The sequence below is a fragment of the Poecilia formosa genome, unplaced genomic scaffold (genome assembly GCF_000485575.1).
Source record: "Poecilia formosa unplaced genomic scaffold, Poecilia_formosa-5.1.2 Scaffold153, whole genome shotgun sequence".
In the NCBI taxonomy this organism is placed as follows: Eukaryota; Metazoa; Chordata; class Actinopteri; order Cyprinodontiformes; family Poeciliidae; genus Poecilia; species Poecilia formosa.
The window spans coordinates 898,707-917,929 of NW_006800092.1; the positions used below are offsets into that span (position 1 = coordinate 898,707).

Sequence of the window (19,223 nt, forward strand, 5' to 3'; positions counted from 1 at the left end):
AAAAAAAACAAAAAAAAAAAAACATCCACTACCACAGACAAGAGGGTGAGTTTCAGAGTGATTGGAGAGTGAGAGAGGAGGGGAGAGAGAGCACTTTCTATTTATAACCTGTGTGCCCGGAGAGGAGAGAGACTGTTGTTCGAAAGCTCACTCACGCTCCGTGTTTGTTCTGCAGCACACAGGCTGCAGCTCAAAGGACGCAGCGACATGGATGTAAAGTTAAACGCGTCGCACCCGAACGATGAGTGGGAGGCGAGATGGGTCATTACTGAGAAAATTAGTCGCATTTTGAATGGCTGACGGTAGGAGGAACAGGATTGGTCTGTTAAATCCTCCACAGGAACTATAGCTCTCAGCCCCCTCAACGCCTACATGGAAATAAATTACCGGCTTGGACCTAATCCTGCTGAGAGTTTGTGTTTGTGTATGCGGCCGTGCAGTTTCACATGCTCCGGACTGAGTTTCCAGAATCATGCGAAGGGTTCGAGTTTAATAAAGTCTATTCAAAAAAAAAAAAAAAAAGCTCCGGACTGAGTTTCCAGAATCATGCGAAGGGTTCGAGTTTAATAAAGTCTATTCAAAAAAAAAAAAAAAAGTTAAATAGTAGTAGCAAAAACAAAAATCAAAAGTCATTGTTTTAATTCATGCAGTGTATTGAAAATAATGCAGAGATTACAAGTTTTCCCAGGTTTTTTTTTTTTTTTCTCCAGAAAAGAAACTCACAGTTTCTAAAACGGTACTTCTAAACAAAAAACATTTTTTTGTTAAAATACACACAAAGGCACAATTAATTCTCATCCAGAACAGTGTGAAATTCAGCTCCACTCTGTTGAGACTCATTTTTGAGATTACAGGAAGAAGGTCATCGGTCCAAATCCCAGCCAGAGTCTTCCTCTCTTTCCAGCATCTTTCCTGAGATCTCTCTGGACACCCCGGCGTCCTCATTAAAACATTCACATTATGTTTACTTGCCTCTCTGAGTAATAACAAAAAAACCATACCGTTTTAAAAATACCACATGCTGCAGCTTTAATAATGCTGTTTAAGATGCAATTATTTAAAACGAGTGCTGACGTGTCGGTGAGTAATAACTGTAATTTTTTTGCACCTTTGGACAGATCAGCCTCAGCTTGCTTGCATTCTGCTGCATGCTCCATATTCTTAATGCCCCAAGCTGTGAGGCTGTTTTTTTTTTTTTTTTTTTTTTGGGTTTCTTTTCTGGCTGAAAATATTTTGGCATATCTTCTAAAAATCTGTCATATGAGGGGAACCCAGAGTGTCTCCGTAGTTATTTATGAGCTGTATTTTATACCGAAGCGCCTCATATTAGCTCCTTTTCTCTCTAAGTCATCCACCTATAAAGACCCAAAACGTCCCGGCCCAAGCCAGGATGCTCATGCTTTCTCTATAATGCACCGGTTTATCCACAAGACAATCATCAGGCATCTGAAAGGAAGTGTAAGGAAGCAGGACCCAGATGACTAAGCAGCTCATGAAAAGCCTCTGTGAGACAATTATTCCAAACCTTTTTACCTTTGAGGAAGTTTTATGTCCAGACAAATCTCCTACAGTCCCTGGGAAGCAGAAGAAGTGCTCAGAGAAGCAAAATACGGCCATTGTAGCTCAGCTTTGCAAATATATTTAAATACAGAGCACCTCTTTGTCTCTCGCTAACCTCCCACACTAACTTATTCTCTAACTTTGCAAACCTGCTGGCTGGGGTTAGGAGCTCCGGTTATTTCCACCACTTGTGGGTGGGTCTATAAATAGAGCAGGTTTTTATTCTCACCTCAGTGTGAGGTCTCCCTCTGACATCCAGCCGCTCGTTAGCAGGTCTTTCCACTGCAGATGAGATCAACCGCATAATGATTTTCTTCAAGAATGAAAATCTCGGCACCCTGCTGTGCGCAGACGTCTTCGCTCTCCCTTTGCTTTTTATTTTTTAGCACTACGGCTTACTGTTGCTATTCACTCTCAGTTTTGGTTTCATGAGCAGAGGGAGTCACAGATTGAGGTCATCGATCAAGCAGAATTTTATCAGCAAATGTAAAATCAGGATGTTTGGAAACGGTGAAAGAAAACACGGTTTTAAAAAACAATGTGTGGTCTGTAAGACAATACGTGACGTGGCTTTGTTATTGAATATTATTTCAAATTTAAACTTTACTTAAGCTTTCATACCTGATCTTGACCTACCCCGCCCATCAAATTGACACTTTTTTTTTTTTTTAAGTTATATTCCCTTTGTACTTAAAGTTAAAATGAAGTTGAGTTTTGATACTTCCACCTCTAGTAACCCCTCTCTTCTGTCTTTGTTTCTCCGCAGCGTCAGACAACAGCCAGCGGTTTCAGGAGACGTGTTTCGCCTTCGCGTTAACGCCGCAGCAGGTCCAGCAGATCAGCAGCTCCATGTCAGTACAGCGTTGATTATTGCGCCGCCGTTGAGTAATAACCCACAACATGTCAGGTTGCGCTGATGACAGTCGTCGCCTTTCCTCACAGGGACATCTCGGGGACCAAATGTGACTTCTCAGTTCAGGTTCAGCTCCGGTTCTGCCTGTCGGAGACAAGCTGTCCTCAGGAAGACCATTTCCCTCCCAACCTCTGTGTCAAAGTCAACGGGAAGCCATGCAACCTGCCGGTGAGGAGCCCTGGCCGACTCGGCGTCTGCAGACGTCAACGTTCAGCGAGATTCACCGCGAGTCTCGTGTGTCTCTTCTGGTTTTCAGGGTTATCTCCCCCCAACCAAAAACGGCGTCGAGCCCAAGCGGCCGAGCCGGCCAATCAACATTACCTCACTTGTCAGATTGTCCACCACGATCCCAAACACCATCGTGGTATCGTGGACTGCAGAGATCGGAAGGGTAGGAGTTAAACCCGTCTGTCCTTTCTCAGTGCCTCGGACCGAGTTTTTCAAAGTGTTCCCCTCTGCTGTCATCGTTTGTTTGTTTTTAGAAATATTCATCCTTTCTCTAAGCAGGGCTGTAAAGTTTAAAATCGCATTCACACGTTTGTCACGTTTCAAATTATTCGGCCAACGGGAACTCAGTCCGTTCATTGAGGCATTTCACAGTTTGATTTTAGAAGCTTAAAATTCAGCTGAATTTTAACTTTTCAAATTGCATGTTAGAAATTAACAAGTAATTCTTAACATGTAAAAATTACACGTTAATTTTTAAAATCCAAGTTTTACTTAAACTAGGATTAAGTAAAACGAATCCTGAAAATACATCAACTTTTGCAACACTAAGGAGTTGAAAATCATCTTTTTGACTTTTACTGGCTGTGACCGATGTTGTGTCTTACTTTGTGTGTGCAGAATTACTCCATGGCGGTTTACTTGGTGAAGCAGCAGTCCTCCACGGTGCTGCTACAGAGACTGCGGGCGAAAGGCATCAGAAACCCAGACCACTCCAGAGCGCTCAGTAAGAACCGCCAGCCTCCCTCTTCACAGATGAACTGATCCGATAAGCTGGAATGCTTTAGGGCTGAAACTGTTCTGATTAAAATCTGTCCTCGGCTCTGGAGGGGGGAAAAAAAAAAAGAAAAAAGAAAAAGTTGCTAATGATCTAATCTCCACGTTGAATCAAAAGTACTAAAAAGACTAAATGGGAGCTGGGAGGTTTTTTTTCACCGTATTAAAGGAGATTTAAGCAGAAATGTACTCGCATGAGCTGCTGTTCAACTCTTTCTGCCATATGATTTTACGTATGGGACGATTTTAATTAGCTGCGAACTCGGATGCATCTTACATTTCCTCTGACAGCTTACAGATCTGTTTCTGATCCAATACTTTGCTAAAAGCGATGTGAAATCGCATGCAAACCTTGTAGCTTTCTTTTCTCTTACAACTCCTGGCCTTCCCTCCGTCTTAGGAAATCTGCATTTCATCATTAAGGATCCAGCGCCAAATAGGTCAGGCACAAGAAGAGCGACTGAAGGACACAACGCCTGCTGCTGGGAATAAATAAAACGGTTAATTTAGGGGTGGAGACACCTGTTCAATTCAATTTAGTTTTGGAAATACTTGATTATCTCGTAGGGAAACTAAATGTTGTAACTCATTTCATGTCTTGTTGCGTCATGCCAGTCTCGCAGCACGCATCCACGGTTACGCATCACAACAGCTATAGTAAGAACAAAAATCCTGTCAGCCACACAGCATAAAAAAAAAGCTAGAGGAAATAATTGTCCTAAAATATAAAGACTCAAAATATATGCCAACAAATGTTTACAAAAACAAGAAATGAGGCAGAACTTATCAAAGCTTCTCCAGCTCGGTGCCGCCCTGAGTGGCGCGATTCTACAACCAGAATATAATCAGATTATTGTAGTTTTTATGTTTTATTATATTTTCATTCAAGCAAATTTGTTTTTTGTTTTTTTGTTTTTTGTTGCTGAATGTGCACCTTAAAAACTTTAAAATCAATCATGAAATCTTTCTACGTCTAAAACCCTGAGGGATTTTAACAGGTAGGCCATTGAGATATACTGTTACATTTATAAATTTCTAAACAAATTCTGGATATCGGCTTGAATTTTGAGTTTAACTCTTAGCTCTTAAGTTATGTAGCTATAATTATTAAAGTTTTTTTTCCAACTTTACACGTATTTATTCAAAAAGTGTTGACACGGGTTCAGACGAATAATTAGTCGCATAAAGAAGTGACTCGAGCGTCTTTCACCGGTCTGACTTATCGCTGTGTGGGTTAAAACTAATGGAAAACATCCTGGGTCCAAAGTAAGGTTTGCTGCTTTTGCTCCAGCCTGACGGCAACTAAGAGTCTCAAAATGTACCTGGAGGTTGCGGTGCAGCGTGACGAGCTCCTGAACTCGTTCACGGCGCCGGCCCGGTGTCTTGACAGTGACTGAGCGAGCACATCTGGAAGGAGAGCTCCATCCATCTGTTTCTCGCTGACTCATGCGGCGCCGTTGTCCTTTTCCTCTCCCCTGCAGTCAAAGAGAAGCTCACAGCAGACCCTGACAGTGAAATAGCCACAACCAGCCTGCGTGTGTCCCTGCTCTGCCCGGTAACCACTTCTCCTGCTCCTCATACGCTTAATCTTGTGTCAAAAAAAAAAAATTATAATAATCTAGTCCAGCCAACATGTTGCTCAACCTGCCGTATGTCTGCATACATCCTGCGTTGTCATATGGTTTTGGCATGTTTATGGTACTCGGGAGTGTAATTCACCCTTAATCCGTGCTGCGTGTTTCCTCTGTGGCTTCGCCGCCCGTCGGCGCGCTCGCGGTGCAGCTGGGGAAGATGCGGCTGATGATCCCGTGCAGGGCGCTGACCTGCTCCCATCTGCAGTGCTTCGACGCCACGCTTTACATCCAGATGAATGAGAAGAAGCCCACCTGGGTCTGTCCTGTCTGTGACAAGAAGGCCCCGTATGAGCATCTCATCATCGACGGGTAAGTCAGACAAAGACACAAGCAGCCTCCTGGTTTTATGAAGGAGATGTGATCATCAACTCTCTGAAGTATTCTTTTATTTTTCCAAACTTTGCTTCCTGAAATCTTCTAGTAAATACAGCTTTTTGAATCTGTTTCAAAAAAAGTGTTTTAACTTAGACTTTGACTGCTTTTCTCCTATCTTCATGCAGTTCTTACAGAAAATCTTTATGCACGAAGCTTTTAGTGCAAAGGATTCAGTGCAGAAGATAAGAAAGACAAAGTAGGTGGTGATAAAATGCTTCAGTACACAACGGATAAACTGATGTTGGAAAAGGGCTAAAAGGGCTTTATTTTACATTTTTCTTCTGGGTAAACCTTGTCAAGGTCTGTGTCTGTTGTAGCTGAGCTCAACAAGCTTCTCTCCACCAATCAGCAAGGTCACAAGTCCACCAAGAAAAAAAGAAGCATTTTTCAAAGGAAAACCTTTTAAAAACAGCAACATTTTAAAAGCTATAAAACCAAGGGAAAGACAGAGACACAGAAGCTGTAGAGGTGAATTTAGTGCAGAGCAGAGCAGACCCTGATGAAGACCCACTTTGATCTTTACGTGACTTCACATGTTTATGGTTGCAAATGGTTGAAAAGGAACGTTGGAGTGTAGGAAATGCTAGATTTTATATCAAATTATCTAAAAGTTAGATTTTTCCATAGTTTCTCTTTCTTTTCTGTCTTTGTTTCTTTTGTATTTCTTTGTTCTCTTTTTATTTCTTAGACGTTTGCTTCCTTTTTTCTTCCTTTCTCTCTTTCTTTNCAACAAATGTTTACAAAAACAAGAAATGAGGCAGAACTTATCAAAGCTTCTCCAGCAGATTATTGTAGTTTTTATGTTTTATTATATTTTCATTCAAGCAAATTTGTTTTTTGTTTTTTTTTTGTTGCTGAATGTGCACCTTAAAAACTTTAAAATCAGTCATGAAATCTTTCTACATCTAAAACCCTGAGGGATTTTAACAGGTAGGCCATTGAGATATACTGTTACATTTATAAATTTCTAAACAAATTCTGGATATCGGCTTGAATTTTGAGTTTAACTCTTAGCTCTTAAGTTATGTAGCTATAATTATTAAAGTTTTTTTTCCAACTTTACACGTATTTATTCAAAAAGTGTTGACACGGGTTCAGACGAATAATTAGTCGCATAAAGAAGTGACTCGAGCGTCACAGCAATAAGTCTGACTTATTGCTGTGTGGGTTAAAACTAATGGAAAACATCCTGGGTCCAAAGTAAGGTTTGCTGCTTTTCCTCCAGCCTGATGGTAACTAAGAGTCTCAAAATGTACCTGGAGGTTGCGGTGCAGCGTGACGAGCTCCTGAACTCGTTCACGGCGCCGGCCCGGTGTCTTGACAGTGACTGAGCGAGCACATCTGGAAGGAGAGCTCCATCCATCTGTTTCTCGCTGACTCATGCGGCGCCGTTGTCCTTTTCCTCTCCCCTGCAGTCAAAGAGAAGCTCACAGCAGACCCTGACAGTGAAATAGCCACAACCAGCCTGCGTGTGTCCCTGCTCTGCCCGGTAACCACTTCTCCTGCTCCTCATACGCTTAATCTTGTGTCAAAAAAAAATTTATACTAATCTAGTCCAGCCAACATGTTGCTCAACCTGCCGTATGTCTGCATACATCCTGCGTTGTCATATGGTTTTGGCATGTTTATGGTACTCGGGAGTGTAATTCACCCTTAATCCGTGCTGCGTGTTTCCTCTGTGGCTTCGCCGCCCGTCGGCGCGCTCGCGGTGCAGCTGGGGAAGATGCGGCTGATGATCCCGTGCAGGGCGCTGACCTGCTCCCATCTGCAGTGCTTCGACGCCACGCTTTACATCCAGATGAATGAGAAGAAGCCCACCTGGGTCTGTCCTGTCTGTGACAAGAAGGCCCCGTATGAGCATCTCATCATCGACGGGTAAGTCAGACAAAGACACAAGCAGCCTCCTGGTTTTATGAAGGAGATGTGATCATCAACTCTCTGAAGTATTCTTTTATTTTTCCAAACTTTGCTTCCTGAAATCTTCTAGTAAATACAGCTTTTTGAATCTGTTTCAAAAAAAGTGTTTTAACTTAGACTTTGACTGCTTTTCTCCTATCTTCATGCAGTTCTTACAGAAAATCTTTATGCACGAAGCTTTTAGTGCAAAGGATTCAGTGCAGAAGATAAGAAAGACAAAGTAGGTGGTGATAAAATGCTTCAGTACACAACGGATAAACTGATGTTGGAAAAGGGCTAAAAGGGCTTTATTTTACATTTTTCTTCTGGGTAAACCTTGTCAAGGTCTGTGTCTGTTGTAGCTGAGCTCAACAAGCTTCTCTCCACCAATCAGCAAAGTCACAAGTCCACCAAGAAAAAAAGAAGCATTTTTCAAAGGAAAACCTTTTAAAAACAGCAACATTTTAAAAGCTATAAAACCAAGGGAAAGACAGAGACACAGAAGCTGTAGAGGTGAATTTAGTGCAGAGCAGAGCAGACCCTGATGAAGACCCACTTTGATCTTTACGTGACTTCACATGTTTATGGTTGCAAATGGTTGAAAAGGAACGTTGGAGTGTAGGAAATGCTAGATTTTATATCAAATTATCTAAAAGTTAGATTTTTCCATAGTTTCTCTTTCTTTTCTGTCTTTGTTTCTTTTGTATTTCTTTGTTCTCTTTTTATTTCTTAGACGTTTGCTTCCTTTTTTCTTCCTTTCTCTCTTTCTTTCTTTGCTTTTTCTGTCCCTTTTTCTTCCACTTCTGGTTTTTTTTGGTTCCATATTTAAGGCCCTATCACTGCCACAAATGCATAGTGAACTTGAGTCATTTATCTTTTTTTTTTAAAATTGATATTAATTCCAAACTTTTATTCTGTTTTTCAAAACACTAAAAAGAGCACTTTTTAAAAATTTCTTTGGCATTCGGACCACTTTACCTGAGAAAGTCATGCAAACCACGTTATATGCAGAAACTCTGTATATAACGTTGATAATATCTCGTCTTGTTCGTACAAAAACGATATCATGTAAACGTCTCGTCATGTGAGCTAATTGCATCGTTACGCTTTTCGACCAAACTCATTTTAAGTTGGATCTATTATTAAGTTTTTTTTTTTGTTTTTTTTTTCCAGGAATTAGTTGCTGCTGCTGAAATGTTCTGTCTGTCAAGCTGTTATATCTGATATTTGTCACAGAAAGTGGGACGAACCGACAGACTGATTCTTACAAATTGACTAAATATTAAATGGGATCTTCAGGCACTTGTGCATCGCAGCCTGTCACAAAGAGACAACTTGTTCCCATTTGCTGCATTTTTCTTCGCTGCATTTCTGTTCCTCTTTAAAGCCAAGACTTTTAGACATTTTTGATCTGCGGTCGTTCTTTTTTTTTTTTTTTAAGCCTGTCACTTCCTTTCTATCCGTACATTTTAAGAGAACTTTTAAAGAGAATATGCAGCGTCGGTCTGGAAGATGCTTTAAAAAAAAACCCAAAAAAAACAAAATACGATTAAGATCATCTGGTTGATTTTGGATTTTCATTTAAGAGTAATTATTTTAAGCTAATCCTTGCCTGCCTGTGTCTTCTCCCAGACTTTTTGTGGAGATCTTGAACAGCTGCTCAGACTGTGATGAGATCCAGTTTAAGGAGGATGGCAGCTGGGCCCCCATGAGGTCTAAGAAGGAAGTGCAGGAGGTCTCCTCAGCTTCCCTTAACAACGGGCTGGATGGTGAGTTTTGTGGGATGGGAAGTGAAAGGCACGAGAGGAGACTAGAAGCCAATTCAGCTAGGAGTAAAAAGTAAAAAAAACAACAACAAAAAAACATATTAACTTTGATCCTCTGCTACTCGGTTTGCATTGTCCGTTTTAATTTGCCAAATCGTTGGTAATATTACATCTGAACAAACTGCCTCTATGCCAACAAACACCCCACGGTTCATGTTCAGATGAGTTTTCTGAGCTTTAGAGAGCCTTCGGGGTTTTTTCAGGCTCCTTTCTCTGTGAATCCCGACACAAACCGAGACGTCTCTGCTTCCCCTCAGGCTCCTGTCGGACGTCTGAAGGCTCAGATCAGCACAGCTCCTCGTCCTCCAGCCACAGCGACAGCAGCCACAGCAAAAAGGTGGAAGTGATCGACCTGACACTCGACAGCTCCTCGGACGAAGAAGAACCAGATTCCCCTCCGCCGCCTCCTCCTCCTCCACTCCCTCCTCCTCCGCCTTCCTCTGCAACGCTTCCTCCTCCAGTCAAAAGAGCGTGTCCGTCTCTGTCTCCGAACTCTCCGCCTGTCATAAACAAAGGGTGAGTCAACCACAGAAGCAGGGGTGGACGTTTATCGCTTCGTTCATCACTTAATGCAAAAAAAAAAATAAATTAAATTCTTATCACGGTAAAAATTTATATTTATTTTTGTCATGATAACATTCATGAGGACTTTGCTGCTTCTTTTGGCCTTGGTGAATGTTGCGTTGGTGTTTGGAGCTCGGTGCAGTGTGCAGCACGCTGGCTTTACCCCCAGCATTCTGCACAGAATGAAAGCGTGCAGCAGTCCTCTGACCTCGTTGTGTTTTCCGTGCGCACGCGCTCTGCAGGGTGTTGAACCTGCACCACCAGGCCTCTCCCGTCAGCCGCACCCCCAGCATGCCAGCCATGGACACCAACTACATCCCTCCGGTGCCCCCACTCATCCAGGACTACAGGCCCTACTACCACACCCCCAACGACCTGTCAGGTAACAGCCACATACTCAGGAATCCACAAACGTTTCCCGTAAATATGGGAAATATCTGTTGATCTAAACTTTATTCCCTGTCCCGTTGTCATGCTGTGTCTTTTCTTCTCTCTGGCCTTCCTTCCTCTTGTTCCCTTCCTGTCCATTTTTCTCTCCTTCCTTTCTTTTTCTTTCTTTTTCCTTATTTGGGCCCCTTTCTGTGCCCTTCCTGTCTGGTGTCCTTCCTCTCTTTGTTTCCCTTGTTTGTGTTTTTTCTGCTGTACTTCTTCCATCCTTTCTGACTTTTCTTCTTAATCTGTTTCTTGTTTCTTCCATACCTCCATTGGCCCTGACCTCTTTATTTTTTTTTCTCTTCTGACCTTCTATCTTTATTTCTTTCCCTCCTCTGTCATGTCTTCCCTTATTTATTTCCTTCTTTTTATTTCCTTTCCTCCCTTGTTTTCAGTTTCTTCTTACTTTCTTGTCCTCTTACTTAGTTTTCTAGAAAGTTTGGATCTGGAAAAGTATAATATGAACAACATGGAGGAACCTTATCTGGAAATTTTGGATCAGTTAGACAATAGTTGTCAGGCACCAGAGAAGAAGAACGCTTTGGACCGATTACTTGTTAAAAATGAGCTGCACAAGGTTTTTGTCTCTGTGGGCAGGCGAACCTGATGTGAGACTCGTGAACTTTTCACTTGAGGATTTCCTCTTCATTTTTGTACCATTTTCGCCTGCAGGTTAACGTCGGCTCGGTGTGCCGTCTTCCCGTTTCTAGACATAATCAACACCGATTTTCCTTTGTGCTTATTTTCTAGAGTTGAACTTCTTCTCTTTTCTTCAAGGAGACAATCATCAGGTATGTTCAACTGTATTCTGTGTGTCACGTAGCACAGGAATACCCCACGTTCCTTAAAAACTTTGATTTTTTATTTTTTTATTTTTTATTTTGTTATTAAATCACCCTCTCTACTTTCACCATATAAAGCCAGCTACAGGTGGGTTCTCAGTGACGAGATGTTCCCCGTCATCAAAAAGAAATTATTTAAAAAGACATATCCTAATTCTGAGTAAGCCACTTAAAGTTTTAATTTGACATGTCTGAAACCTGATGATGGGGGGGAGAATCTCACATAAAATCCTTCCTGTACTCTGTGTTCCCTTTTTTTATTTTAATACTTTTACTACTGGCTCTTAGTCTCGATCCATACAGGGAGCCGTGAAAGTAAAACCTTTGATAAATGAAAGTCGTCTGGTGCAGAAGAAACATTGGGGCACTTAGCTGAAAGTCGTGCGATATCCTGTTGCTTTCGCTACGCCGTATCGGTGTCAGAGATTTCTGCTGCCTGCCTGAAACAATGAAGCTGAAGGGATTTCAAATATGACTCACGGTGCTGGAAATGTTTCATCTAACATGTCACCCTTGAAAGAGAAGACAGTCAGAAGCAAATGGCTTAATTATATTTAACACCAAAATATTGCCAACTGTTTCCATTTTTAGTTTTTTTTATACATTAAAGGTGCTCAAAGTGGGGTGCGGCGGCCTTTTGCCACAATTCAAGAATAAATTAGATCAAAACTACGACTTTTAAATTGAAATCTATTTTTTTAAAAATGTTAAATGCAACACAAAGTGATCACCGTTTTCTGCTTTCCCCATATTGTCGTGACGACGAACAAAACAACTCTAAAGTACACCTTGGTGCGCCCACGTCTGCTTTTAATCTTTGCAGTAAAACTTGGATAAGTACAGGAAGCGTTTTCAAATGAAGACTGACCTACATCCTGTTTTTAATGCTAGAAATAGACAAAAAATGTTATTTCACTTTTCTTCATTCAAGCCCAAAATGGCAATGAGCGAACGGGATGCCTTTCGTTAACTTTAACTTCGTTAAAGTTTTGGATCTACGATGCAGTTCCTACAAAAGAGTCGGATTACTTCATTTAGTCAAAACGGTTCACGCTTAGCTGGTGGCTGAGAAGGTGAAAAAAAATAAATTACAGTTTTGGTCATTTTAATTTTTAAAAAAATCATATATTTTTTTTGTCCTGGGAGTGTTTTTGAGCTGACATGACAAAAAGAACACACACACACACACACACACACACACACACACACACACACATATTTACATAAAATGCTGTCCCACTAACAGCTCTTCCTCGTTGCCGCCCTGCAGCATTACAACATGGTCATGGCGGCGGCGGCGGCGGCCGCCTCGGCCTCAGAGGACCACGAGCTCCTCCTCAACCGCTTCCTGCCCTACAGCACCTCCTCGTCGGCCTCCCAGCTGTTCCTCGACCAATCAGGTACCCCCTCGCTGACGGCGCCGACCAACGGGGTGAGCAACGCGGGCGGCGGCTTGATCTCATCCAGTAGCCTTCGAGACACTCACTCCACACACTCGTCGTCTTCGCACTCGTCCTCACACCCCTCACACACACACCCCGGGGTGGTGGCCAGTCGAAGCAGCGCCGAAGCGGCAGTGGCAGCTATCTACGGCGGGATACCTGACGTCATATCGCTGGACTGACCCGAGGCGGGGGGCGACGCTCTGGGCCCAGCGTGAATGCAGTACCACGTCGGACGTTTCTTTTTTTTTTTTTTTTTTTTGCTCCAGAGATTAATTAGACCGGCCCCAAGTCATCGAACTCTGTCAGCCTTTTTGGAGCCATAATGTGGAGAAAAGCACTAAATATCTGAGTGGGTGGCATCACTTTATGGGAGGGGAGAAGGGGAGAGATGCAGACTTGGTGTTACTGACCTTAGATGAGAAACCAGTCTGACGTTTGGACCACATCTGATCTTTACTGGTACAAACTTGGCACAAACAGCGGAGATGCTGCCCGAGTGGAAAAAAAAACAAAAAAAACACACAAGGTTGGAGGGTTCCTTATTGTTTTTTTTTGTTTTTTCCTTTCTACAAAAACAAGGCGCAGCACCGTGACCAGAGAACAAAATCTATTTTCCTCTTTTACTTTTCTATGTCAGGAACGTTTTCAGTGTAGTGAGCTGCTTCTGTCGCTGTTTCCAGGCGGAGGACTGGACCTCCTTTCCCTTCAACACCTGCTGCCATGTTTGCTTAACTTTCCATCCGCATCTCCGACGACGACCACGTTCCTTTTTATTTTTTTTTCTCCCTCTTCGGCCTCATTTCCAGATTCATTTTTTTTTCCTCTATAATGAGACTGAATTAACAGTTGAGTCATGTTGTAGTAGATTTAATATTCTTTTTAACTTATGTATGATATTTAAACAGTGAAATATGCATTCCCCCTTGACTTTCAGGTTGATTCAGTGTTGGTTGTTTTCACTCCTTGTAAAGAATCTGCCGGCATACAGCATTTAAACTGTTGAAGCTATTTATACTTGCCAATTTAGACTTTTAGCTGGAAGATTTTTTTTTCTTTTCTTTTCTTTTTTTTTTTTGCACAATGCCAAAAAGTAGGTACTAATATGAAAGTGATCTGAGTGCTGTTGAATGTGTGTGTGTGTGTGTCAGTGTTTTCGGTCCGTTTCTCCGGGTTCAGTGTGTTGCTTCGCGTCTCTTGCGGCTGACTGTTATAAAAGGATTTTCCGACGAAGCCGTCGTAGCGACGCCGGGCCTTTTAAAGACACAGGCGTCCACAGCATGCGACCAAGCTTAAAGCAGTGCCTGTTTATTACGTGCGCGTGTTTGAGGAACCTTAAAGTAATGTCTTAAAATCGTCACTTTTTTTGCATCTGACGTTTTTCCGCACCCATCGGGGGGGGAAGGAGGAGTTGAGTCGGGACGGAGCGCTTGCGGTTGACGTCTTGAGAAGTGAAAGGCGGCGGCCTCAGCAGGTCAACGCGGGCTCCGCTCCGAATTAGACGGTTTAAAAATGCATGGCCTGTCAGGAGAAAAAGCCTTGAGTGTTGGAGCAAAGCGCGTTCGCTGTTTTTCACGCATGGTTTGCTTGTGAATGTACTTTTTTTTTTTTTTTTAAAACAACACACACTTTCGTTTGTCGTTATCAAAGCCGTGTTTCCCCGTCATCCTTTAAATGTTCCCAGCGTCTGGCGTTATGCGTGTCTCTTTGACGTCCGGCTTCCAGGCGCCGGAGACAGGCAGCGCCTAATTATCCCAGCGATCATGAGATAATGGGCTCTGACAGCGGCTCCCGCCGCCCCGTCCCATTCCTCGATAACCGGACGGGGATCTGACACGGGGTGACCCTCCTCCTCCCCTCCCCTCTTCCATCCACTTGGCATTTCTAACTTCATTCCCCGCTCTTCTCATGGGAACCAACTCCTGCCTCTCCGTATGACTCCATCATCTGCTGGAACAAGTTCTTTTAGTGTATTTCCTGTGTTGTGCAGTATTTTATTTATTTCGTATCCTTTGTGTCTACATATTGAATTTTTATTTTATTTTATTGCTTTACAATTTGCTCAGTGGCTGAAAGCGAGTGTGAGTCACTGTCATGTGGGAGCCGGTTGTGAAAAGATTTTATTTAATATGCGTTGAATAATTATTTAGCAGCAGCTCGACTACTCAGAAAGGTGTTGTGATGATTCTCTAGGGAAATAAATGCCACCGTGCATTTTACTCGGTAGCAGACTCTGGTAATCCTTTTTTGGGCACAAAACGAATGCTTAATTAATTCATGCATGATTAATTGTTTCTTTTGAATTAATTGTGTCGTGTGTTCCGGAATGCAGCAATGTAGAAAAGAGTGCAGAAAAAAGAAAAGAAAAAGGAAATAGGCTGCACAACCAGAAACCCAGCAGACAAATCCAAATATCAGGTAGTTTTCCGAGACTCTCCCATCAGCCTCAGCTGTTTGGCAGATAATAACATAAAGAATAAAGATGATACACATTAAACACGCTAGTAGGCATGGGACTGGTTTCCACTATGGTTCATGTCCTCTTAATTTAAAAGGGCAGAGAGGAAGTGCCTGTCTGTTTGGAGCAGGTGTGGGAACTAGCGCCACCTATCTCTTTCTGTGTTAATGCTGTTTTGAAGCTGCAGTTGGAAAGTACAGACAACTCAGTTATTTTTCTCTGCATAAACTCTCAAAGTATCATGAAATTTATCAAATGTTTATTCTATGTTTTGGCTAAACGGGTCATTAATTATGCCATATTTCTGACATCTCTACAACGTAATGTTTTATTTTCCTTCGAAAACCTGCAACTTTTTACCCCCATTTTTTTGTCTTTCACCCCCTGGTGGAGGACTGAGGGATTACAGATGACCTGTCGAGGTTTTTCTAGAAGTCCACTATGTCTTCAGGCATCTGATGGGAGTTTTTAAGCTGCACAAAGTTGTTTTCTTTGAGTTGGTCACAGTCAGGTGTGTGTAGAGTAACACAACGTTTTATCCAACCAAGAGAAACACTATGTTAGCATTTTTTTTTACTCAACTAAAAGTAAAACCTTGCCATCCAAGAAATGAGTAATGTGAGTAAAACAGTATTCCATCAAAATGTTACTCATGTACACCTGATGTAATATTTAAAAATGATGGCAGCAGACAAACAGAAATCTAAAGTAATGTTCTCATTGTGGTATTTTATAGACAAAAAAGAAAAATATCCAAATAAGTCAAATGATTATAGGCAGAAGAAAGATTTAGCTTTTCCAAATCAATCTGTTTCGAAATAAACCCTAGAAAACCGATACTTAAAATAAATGTAGCTAGTTACTACCCACCTCTGGTTCCAATAAATGAAGCATAAAAAATAGTTGGTCGTTTATCCAAATGAGTTTTTAATTGGGACATTTACCACAAACCAAGAGAATACTGACTTTTCTGCTCACTGATAAACAGTAAACATGAAAAAAAAACATCTCATAAAAAAAAAGACAAAGCATCAGCACAAATAAACAGCACTGAGCTTTTTATTTTGACCCTTCATTAAGATAAACATATGGCTTAATATGTTTCACACAATCAGTTGAACAAAACAGCCAGGGTGCTCGCAAAACAGTTTTTAAAAGTGTTGTTAGTAAATTATTAAGTGTGCAATTTGATGTTTAAGTTATTCAGATAATTAATTTACAAATGTATCCTAACATGTGACTTATGATACAAAAAAGCTGAGAATTTTTTCTATTATTATTTTCCTAAATCTTTCAAATCAGCAGTTCAGACAAAATTCGATTGTCTTACTCTGAGCTTTAAACGGTGATGTGCGACTTATCAGAATTGTATTTTTTTTTTGTTTTGTTTTTTAGCATTATTTGAAAGCGATTAGATTATTTTTTTTATATATATTTTTTTTAAGTAAATAGCATAGTGAACACTGTGGGATTTTATTCCAGGTTGCCATAGTGTGAGACTCCCCCATGCCTTCAGGCCACGCGTCGGTAAACAACCGTCTCATTTTTAGATCCGCCTTGTACATATTCACTCCAGCTCTGCTCGTTTGCCTCATTTTTACCATCTGGCACCGGTTCAGGACTTCTCTGTTCGCTCTTCAACAATACTGAAAAATACATTGAGAGGGCCTGAAAAGCTCCCGTCTGCTTTTTAACTACAGCCGAAAGAGCTGTTTGTATCCGAGTTTTGTTTTGAACGCTGAGAGGCAGCCAGGCTGTCCTCCTCCAACATCCTTTGTAAAATAGAACAAAATAAAAAAAAATCTCCATTTGAGAATTTTATGAAACTAAAACAGGACATTGTTCTTAAATAAAACATTTTAAAACCAGCTTCATTTGGCCTGGGAAGCAAAGCAGAGTCCTGCTGGGCTTCTGGATGGAGCTGCAGAGAGTTTCCTTACATCAACGAGTCGGTTAATCATTAATTGTTAAACTGATCATTCAGACTCATAGACAGCATGTGCCTTTATTATAAAGCGTTACCAGATTCCTGCTGCTCCCCTCTCCCCTCCTGTGTTGGGATACTTGACGAGACAGTCACTGTAACTGAAAGCATTTGATTGCGGCTTAATTTATTGAACCTTCTGTCCTCACGCTTGTCATGCTGCTGACTTCATGACGGCCAGGGGGCGCCAGAGCAAACTGTGTTGAATGTGTTTCTGTTAAAGTGCTCTAACGTCACAAGGTTCTGTGTGGGATTACCAAAAACGGCAAAGTTGGATCTCCTCTTGGTTTCCCTCCAATGTTGTTATTATTATTATTATTATTATTTTTTTTTTTTTTTTTTTTTTTTTTTGGACTCTTCAACACTGAACTCTGGGAAAGTGGCTCCTCTCTTTGGTCATCCTCACCCTAACTTAAAGGGAAAAAAGTGTTTATATTCTGTCAGTATGGGAAAACCCTGAAAACTGAACGTTCAGATCCGAACATGAGCCGTTCGATGTCTGCTCGTATGCTTCTGTTTTTTTTTTTTTTTTGTGTGTGTGTTTGTGTGTGTGTGTGTGCGTGCGTGCGTGTGTGTGCGCGTCACTTCAGAGCGAATGGAATAAAAATAATTTATATATTTTTTAGAAAACGAAAGTTGTAAAACAAAAAAAAACATAGAAAAAAAAGACGACTGTGGCCAATAAAGAGTCTCACACAGCAGAAATGATTTCCTTAGACGGACTCGAGTCGACATCTGCACTCACTGCCTTATTGACAGGTTTCACAGCTCCAATCTGAGAGAAAGAAAAACTTGTTTTAACAAAAAAAGAAAATAAATAAAAAAGGCTTTTCATGGAGGGAAGAAGGAAGACGGTGTACAGTAGACCCATGTCAGTTTGTACAAATATACCAAGTGAAAAAAATATTTATTACCTGCATTGGAAGAAATTGTTTACTTATTGAATGTTACTTGTTTATGTAGAAAAGTAGATGTAATAAAATGCATTCTGCTACATCTGTGTGTTTCCATTTATTTCTGGAGAGTTTCTTTTTTTTTCATTTAAAAAAATAAACTAATTTATCTCTTGCTGAAAAGTCGCTGTTCAGTTGATTTTGTCTTATTTCAATCTTACCAAACACTTGGTCAGATTTTCTACTGGTGTTTTCCTTCATTGTGTCTGTCCTTCATTCTTTTCTTACTTTCTCTCTTTCCTTCTTTATGCCCATCCTTACATTTTTCTCCCTTTTGTTTCATTGCTTCTGTCCTTCCTTCCTTTCTGTTTTTTCTTGTTGTTCACGTTGTCATTTCTTCTTTCCAACTTCCTTCCTTTCTTCTTCCTTTTCCTTTCTTCCTTTTAGGCTCTTTTTTCAGATGTCATATAATAGTGAATTTTGTATTTTGAATGTAAAGCACTGGAAACTGGACTTGGAGCTGAGACTGGAAACGTCTGGCATTTTTAGAGATGAACGTATATGATCTTTCGCTGTCGTTTGGCCACTGGGTGGCAGCAGTGAGTTGTTGATGAACTTTCAGCTTATTTTGAAGGGGACTCACTCAGTTGCACATCTAATGTGCGTCTTAGCGGCTTCAGGTACGATATATCTAACAATGTCATCATCATTTATCCATTAAACTTAAACGAAATTATTTATGTTTTTTGTTTGTTTTTTTTATGCTTTTGGAGAAGATGATTTGCGTTCGTTTGCGCGCAAGCCTGATGGATCCAGCCTGCATGATGCTCACCAGTGAGCATCAAACCCCACCCCTGGTCTAAAACACACAGAGAGAGAGAGAGAGAGAGACGGTGGGTGGAACTGTCCTGTCACCAGGAGCCGCAGGCTGTCATATTAGACGATTGTGCGTCTTCAAGAGGAGATGAGAAGTTGGGATGGCAGCACTCCAAGCTGAGGCTCCGTTTGGAAATAAACGTTCAGGCGTTTAAATTAAACCTCCCCCCAGATGCTGACAGTATGAGTGAAGTCAATGAGAGCGTCTTTCTGAACAGGTCACTGAGGCCGGACCTCTTCAGCAACCTGGAGGACATCGACGTGACGGCTGACGGAACTCCGGTCCTCAGATTCCTCATCTGCCTCGTCTACTCTGTGGTGTGCGCCGCGGGGCTGGTTGGCAACCTGCTGGTCCTCTTCTTCATCAGGGTCAGACAGGAGCGCAGGAAGTCCAGGGTCAACTTCTTTGTGCTCAACTTGGCGGTGACGGACCTGCAATTCGTCCTCACGCTGCCCTTCTGGGCCGTGGACACCGTCATGGACTTCAGCTGGCCGTTCGGAGACGCGATGTGCAAGATCATCCTGT

The 19,223-nt window shown here is 41.6% G+C and overlaps 2 protein-coding genes across 2 annotated transcripts in view; both read left to right on the forward strand.

The window, feature by feature from the left end:
* LOC103146177 (E3 SUMO-protein ligase PIAS1-like) overlaps positions 1 to 16,738 on the forward strand; it is a 63,881-nt gene extending 47,143 nt beyond the window's left edge. The window contains exons 3-13 of the mRNA XM_007563967.2: positions 2,327 to 2,411; positions 2,503 to 2,641; positions 2,730 to 2,864; positions 3,320 to 3,425; positions 4,957 to 5,030; positions 5,258 to 5,418; positions 9,013 to 9,149; positions 9,464 to 9,722; positions 10,013 to 10,152; positions 10,953 to 10,993; positions 12,315 to 16,738. Of these exons, the coding sequence (XP_007564029.1) occupies positions 2,327 to 2,411; positions 2,503 to 2,641; positions 2,730 to 2,864; positions 3,320 to 3,425; positions 4,957 to 5,030; positions 5,258 to 5,418; positions 9,013 to 9,149; positions 9,464 to 9,722; positions 10,013 to 10,152; positions 10,953 to 10,993; positions 12,315 to 12,668 (1,631 nt within the window). The 3' untranslated portion in view covers positions 12,669 to 16,738. The remainder of the gene's footprint in view (positions 1 to 2,326; positions 2,412 to 2,502; positions 2,642 to 2,729; positions 2,865 to 3,319; positions 3,426 to 4,956; positions 5,031 to 5,257; positions 5,419 to 9,012; positions 9,150 to 9,463; positions 9,723 to 10,012; positions 10,153 to 10,952; positions 10,994 to 12,314) is intronic.
* A 1,953-nt stretch (positions 16,739 to 18,691) lies between these two features.
* The window catches only part of rxfp3.3a1 (relaxin family peptide receptor 3.3a1), a 1,679-nt gene continuing 1,147 nt past the window's right edge, over positions 18,692 to 19,223 (forward strand). Inside the window, exon 1 of the mRNA XM_007563999.2 lies at positions 18,692 to 19,223. This exon is cut by the window's right edge and continues 1,147 nt beyond it. Within this exon, the coding sequence (XP_007564061.1) occupies positions 18,881 to 19,223 (343 nt within the window). The 5' untranslated portion in view covers positions 18,692 to 18,880.